Below are 6,973 nucleotides of genomic sequence, written 5' to 3' on the forward strand. Positions count from 1 at the left end.
CGGCCTTCGGGAGGTAGGACCCGCCGCGGCGGCAGCGGGCCTCGCTGGGCCGGGGTACGGGGAGGCCGGGCGACACCGAGACCCCGCGGCCACCCTGGGTCCTTTCCACAGCTGCTTCAGAGCAGCCGCACCTTCCCAGGGCTATTCCGGCGCCTCGGCGGGGTTCGGCCTTTAGGTGTTCTCTCGCCCCTCAGGCGTCGCCCTTTAGGTATCGTGGGCCTGGGCTTCTCTCTCAGGAGCTGAGTGTCTCTAGAGTCCCGCTCTTTGCTCAGTATCACTAATCTTTCTTCTCCCAGTGTCCTTTGATTTAAGTCGCTGCGCTTAGTAAATCTGCTCGCATGATTTTGGTGGAAATAAAAAAAGCAAGACAACGCCTTCTTACCCTATCACACAGTCCCATCCAGTAACTTGGGTGGGAGTTACAAGACCATGACAGGAGAGGTGACACAAAAGCCATCCTTTGCACCGAAGGCACAGGTCCTATTTCATTTTTCTGCATGTGGAAATCCAGTTTTCCCAGTACTATTTATTGAGGAGACTCTTCTTTTCCGGTCAAATGGACTTAGCACCTTTGTAAAAAAAATCAGTTGACAGAAGATGTGTGGGTTTACTTCTGGACTCTCGATTCTATTCTGTTGGTCTGTGTGTCTATTGTTGTACCAGTACCAGCCTGTTTTGATTACTGTAGCTGTATAGTATGTTTTAAAAGCTGGAAGTGTGAGTTCTCCTACTTTGTTCTTCTCTTTCAACATTATTTTAGCTATTTGGGGCCTCTTGCCATTCCATGTAAAGTTGAGGATTGGTTCTTTATTTCTGTAAAGAAGGCTATGAGAATTTGGATTGGATTGCATTGAATCTATAGTTAGCTTTGGGTAGTATTGGCACCTTAGCAATATTAAGTCTTCCAATCCATGAACATGGAACATCTTTCCATTTATCTAAGTCTTTAATCTCTTTCAGCAATATTTTATAGTTTTCATTGTATAACCGCTTCACGTCCCTGGTTAGATTTATTCTTAGATATTTTATTCTCTTAGATGCTATTAAAAATGGAATTGTTTCCTTAATTTACCTTTCTGATTTCTCATTGCTAGTGTGTAGAAGGAAACCCTGGTGATGTAGTGGTTAAGTGCTACTGCTGCTACCCAAAAGGTCGGCATTTCGAATCCACTAGGCATCCCTTGGAAACTGAATGGGGCATTTTGACTCTGTCCTGTAGGGTTGCTATGAGTTGGAATCGACTCAGCGGTGATGGGTTTGTTTTGTTTTGTTTTTAGTGTATAGAAACCCAAGTGATTTTTCTTTGTTGATCTTGTACCCTGCAACTTTGCCAAATTCCTCTATTAGCTCCAGAAGTTTTCTTGTGGACCCTGGGATTTTCTATATATAGGATCATATAATCCGTGAATAGAGATAATTTTACTTTTTTTCCCCCAATCTGGATACCTTTTATTTCTTTTTCTTGTTTTATTGTTCTGGCTAGGACTTCTAATACAATATTGAATAGAAGTGGTGAGAGTGGGCACCAAGAGCATTGTTTTTAAATAACTTGTTGTGATATTGGAAGTAAATTATTACTGGCCTTGTCAGATGCCAAAATTGTAGATTTAAATGTCATTTGAACTACTAAAGACCAGCTTTTAAAATTTCCAGTTCTTATAGACCGAGAATTTTATAAAACCAATTAAAATGATTTTTCAGAGAAATGAAATAAAAAACAAAATACAAGGCCTGTATAAATTATTAGATTCAGCATATGTAAAATTACTTTGTAAAATTACCGTAACAGTTTCAACTTCTGCACTTTCCTGGTGACGGATTGGCAACCAATTGTCAGTCTATAAACCACACTGTGAGTATGCTGGCATAGATGACATTCTTCTGGAACTACCTCCCCAGACTCTTTTTTAAAAATTTTTTTCCCATGAAGAAATTTATACATATGTTGTTATGTGACTAATTGCTCTCTCCATTCCGTGACAGCACACTCTTCCTTTCCACCCCTGATTCCCCATGTCCATTCAACCAGCTCCTAACCCTGTCTGCCTTCCCATCTCACCTCTAGAGAGAAGCTACCCATTTAGTCTCTTATATCTCCTTGAGCTAAGAGGCACACTCCTCACGAGTATCATTCATGTCCCACAGTCCAGTCTGATCCCTGTCTGAAGAGTTGGCCTCGGAAACTGTTTTAGTTCTGGGCTGATGGAGAATCCAGGGGCCATGCTTTCCAGGGTTCCTCCAGTCTCAGTCAGACCATTAAGTCTGGTCTTCTTACTAGAATTTGAGTTCTGCACCCCACTTTTTTCCTGCTCCATCCGTGACTCTCTGTTGTGTTCCCTGTCAGAGTGGTCATTGGTGGTAGCTGGACACCATCTAGTTCTTCTGGTCTCAGGGTGATGAAGTCTCTGGTTTATGTGGCCCTTTCTGTCTCTTGGGCTAATACTTTCCTTGTGTCTTTGGTGTTCTTCATTCTCCTTTACTCCAGGTGGTTGGGACCAATTGATGCATTTTAGATGGCTGCTTGCAAGCTTTTAAGACCCCAGATGCAAGGCTGAAATCTTAACAGAAGCAGACTACCACATCTTTCTACCATGGAGCAGCTGGTGGGTTTGAACTGCAGACCTTTTGGTTAGCAGCTGAATACATTAACCACTGCACTACCAGGGCTCCTGTAATTAAGGTTACAGATCTTAAAATAGGGAGATTACCTTGGTTAAGGAGAGCCCACCCTGATCACACGAGCCCTTAAAAGCAGAGAACTTTTTCACTGCCTGAAGTCAGAGAGATTTGAAATGTGAGAAGGACTTGCCCCACCTTTGCTAGAGGGGCCACACGGAAAGCATGAGAAGGAATGTGGCAGCTAAGAGCAAATACTGGACCCTGGCTGACAGCCAGCAAGGAAATGGGGACCTCAGTTGTACAACTTCAAGGAACTGAATTTGGCCAACAACCTGAATGAGCCTCCAATAAGGAACACAGCGCTGTTAACACCTTAGTTTTGGCCTTGTGAGACCCTAAACAGAGGACCCAGTTGAGCCCACCTACAGAATCTGAAATAATGAAAAATGAATGTTTTAAACTGCCAAATTTGTGGTGATTTGTTATGGCAGCAATAGGAAACTAATACAGTGGTAGTGTTGGGATTCAAATTTTGGGCAAGTTGATCCCTGAAGCCAGTCAGAACCACAATACTTGGCACACAGTGGATGCTGTTATTTGTTGAATGAGGACTTTTTGGTAAAGAAGAGTTTTGATGTTGGTGAGGAAACTTTTGACGTAGAAGGAAGGCTGTTATAAGCCTCGGCTATCACACAATAAAAAGGTATTTTGGTAGGGACAGTCCATCAGGTGGTAAGATTAGCTTGCACTGAGAAAATTGAGTCCAGTCCATGAAAGGGTTGTTAAATCAATTTAATGAATAGTATGAGTAACGACTGGCATTGAAAAAAGAAAAGCAATAGGAAATACCAGAATGCATCATAGGTAGTACAGGTAAGAATTGATCTAGGAGATGGGTATGTGTATATGTGGACAAGTACTAGGTCACAGTCAGAGGTCTGGGGAAAAAAAGCACCTCTCTAGCGCCTGTGGTGAGATGTTGGAGAGTCCTGGGCATTGGGAGGCACATGAGTAGTTGAATGGTTTGTAAATGATACTTTCAGTGATCTTAAGGATTTTCCTATTTCTTATATTCGTGTGTGTCTTAGTCATCTAGTGCTGCTCTGACAGAAATACCACAAGTGGATGGCTTTAACAAAGAGAAATTTATTCTTTCATAATCTAGTAGACTACAAGTCCAAAGTCAGGGCGTCAGCTCCAGGGGAAGGCTTTCTCTCCCTGTCGCCTCTGGAGGAAGGTCCTTGTCATGAATCTTCCCTTGGTCTGGGAGCATCTCATCGCAGGAACCTCAGGTCCAAAGGATGTGCTTTGCCCCTGGCACTGCTTTCTTGGTGGTATGAGGTCCTTATGTCTCTCTGCTTGCTCCTCTCTTTTATGTGTCAAAAGCAATTGGCTTAAGATACTAATCTCGTAGATCTCATCAATATAACTGCCACTAATCCATCTCATTACATCATAGTGATAGGATTTACAACACATAGGGAAATCACATCAGATGATAAAATGGTAGACAATCATACAATACTGAGAATCATGACCGAGCCAAGTTGACAGATATTTTTGGGGGACACAATTCAATCCATGACAGCAAGGTATTGGCATTTGCCCCTTGGCGCTGATTGTGGGGTATGCTCTCTTTATCCTTACATTCCTGTTTCTTCACCTTGGTGTATGAAGAAGAAAAACCTGGCAGCTGTGTTATGCCATTTTGAGTGTTGAAAGTCCTCAGAGCCTTGCATCCCTCCCAGTCCCTCCTGCTCAGTGTTGCTTGTGCTTTCTGCAGGAGGCAAACTTTTCCCATTTTAACAAATGACATTACCTCCCAGTTTATGATGTTCTTGCTTAGTTTTTACTTTTTGTCTTTGACTCTTCAATACCTTAAAGTTTACTTTGTCCCTGGGAAGGCTTCACCATAGAAAGCTTTCACACTGCCATTATTTGGTGATTACTTTCACCCAGTTCCTGTCAGTCTTAATTTCAGTTTTCCGTCTTGGTATGTTTTACTGTAAGCTGAATGCCTAGTGTTTGTTCGACGTTGTGTCAGGCAACACAGACAATACAAGCAACCTCAGTACTTCAAACAGATAAAATCCCCCTTTAGAGCTGAGGAAGTCAAGGGTCAGAGAGGCTGAGAAACTTAAGTTGTCCGAGTCCACATATCTGTTATGCTGTAGAACTGGATATGTTTGTCTCCAAAGCATGTTATTTTTTTCCTTTACGTCTTGTTGTCTTTCATTATTTAGACCTCACATAGCTATTAGTAGATTGCCTATGTTGTCCTCCAAAGATTCCTACTTTGCATTTACCCACAAAGTCCGTGTTTTTAAAAGACCTTTGTGTCTGTTTAACAGGTTTAATTTATTAGGTAACTTACCTATTAATTAAGGAGCCCTGGTTGCACAGTGGTTAGAGCTATGGACTGCTAACTCAAAGGTTGGTGGTTCGAAACCACCAGCGGCTCCATGGGAGCAAGATGTGGCAGGGTGCTTCTGTAGAGATTTACAGCCTCAGAAATCCTATGGGGTCTCTATGAGTAGGGATTGACTTGATTACAGTAGGAGCGGGGTTTCCTATTAATTAAAAAAGTATTTGAGTATCTCCATATTTTTTTTAAGTTTCAAAAAAGTTTTATTGTGGGTAAAATATATATAACAAAAGATGGGCCATTTCAACATTTTTAAAGATTTTATTGTGGTAAAAATACATATAACAAAACATTCGGCAATTCAACGGTTTTTACATGTGCAATTCAATGATGTTGATTACGTTCATCGTTTTGTGCACCTGTCACCACTGTTTCCAGATTATTCCATCACTGTTAACAGAAACTCAGTGTCTCCTAAGCATTGATTCCCCTTTTCCCCATCCCTCCTACTGCTGGTAACCACTAATAAACTTTGGTCTCTATACATTTGCCTATTCTAGATATTTCATGTAAGTGGGATCATACAGGGGCTTTCATTTTGTGCCTGGCTTATTTGACTCAGCATAATGTTTTCAAGGTTCATTCATGTTGTGGCATATATCAGGACTTCATTTCTCTTTATGGCTGAGTAACATTCCATTGTATATATATGCCACATTTTATTTATCCATTCATCTGCTGATGGATGCTTCAGTTATTTCTATCTTTTGCCTATTGTGAATTGTGCTTCAGGGAACATTGGTGTACAAGTCTTTTTTTGCGTCCTTGCTTTCTTTTAGGTATATACCTAGGGTGGGATTGCTGGGTCATATGGTAGTTTTATGGTTAACTCTTTGAGGATTCACCAGACTTTTCCACAGTGGCTGCTTCATTTTGCATTCCCACCAGCAACGCACGAGGTTTCCACTTTCTCCATATCTTCACCAACACTTGTTATGTTCCATTTTTCTGATAATAGCTATCCTAGTGTGTGTGAAGTGGTATCTCATTGTGGTTTTGATTTGCATTTCCCTGCCTGAGTGGCACAGTTAAGCACTGGACTACTAACTGAAAGGTTGGTGGTTCGAACCCACCCAGAGGCACCTTGGAAGATAGGTCTGGTGATCTACTTCTGAAAGGTCACAGCCTTGAAAGCTCTATGGAACGGTTCTACTCTGCAACACATGGGGTTGCTATGAGTCAGAGTCAGCTTGATAGCAACTAACAACAAAACAACAACAGCAATGACTAATGATGTTGAGCATCTTTTCATGTACTTACTGGCCATTTGTTTATCTTCTTTGGAGAAATATCCAAGTCCTTTGCCCATTTTTTAACTGGGTTGTTTGTCCTTTTGTTGTTGAGTTGTAGGAGTTATTTATATATTTATATACTCTGACTATTAAACTCTTATCAGATATATAGTTCCCAAATATTTCCTCACATCCTGTAGGTTGTCTCTTTACTTTCTTAATAATATCTTTTGATGAACAAAAGTTTTTAATTTTGATGAAGCCCAATTTATTTTTTTTTCTTTTGTTGCTCCTGCTTTTGGTGGCATTGACTATCTACTTTGTATCTACTACCTGCTGCTGGAAGAGAATGATTTGAGAGGGAGATAATAGATGAGGCCAAAGAGATAACAGAAAGATCAAGAATCGTCTTTTAAGTCGTAGTGAGGACTTTGCTGCTGCACCTGAGGGAGAAGGGAAGCCATTTGAGGAGGCTTTGGGGTTTTGAGCAGAGTTGTAACATAATGTGACTTCTGGCTTTGACAGGATCAGTGCTGTGTTGAGTGGACTGTGGGAGCCAGGGTCAGAACAGGGAGATAAGGGAGGAGGGTTTTGGTATCATCCAAGCCAGAGACGTGATGGTCCAGGGTGGTAGCAGCAGGGATGGTGAGCAGTGGTAGGATCTAGGATGTGTTTTTTTTTTTTTTTTTAAATATTT

General features: G+C 41.4%; 1 protein-coding gene across 1 annotated transcript in view; it reads left to right on the forward strand.

The window, feature by feature from the left end:
• Positions 1-6,973, forward strand: part of TDRD9 (tudor domain containing 9) — a 131,505-nt gene that overhangs the window by 239 nt on the left and 124,293 nt on the right. Inside the window, exon 2 of the mRNA XM_004376801.2 lies at positions 18-208. Within this exon, the coding sequence (XP_004376858.1) occupies positions 18-208 (191 nt within the window). The remainder of the gene's footprint in view (positions 1-17; positions 209-6,973) is intronic.

Source organism: Trichechus manatus, unplaced genomic scaffold (genome assembly GCF_000243295.1).
Source record: "Trichechus manatus latirostris isolate Lorelei unplaced genomic scaffold, TriManLat1.0 scaffold00045, whole genome shotgun sequence".
NCBI classification, from domain to species: Eukaryota; Metazoa; Chordata; class Mammalia; order Sirenia; family Trichechidae; genus Trichechus; species Trichechus manatus.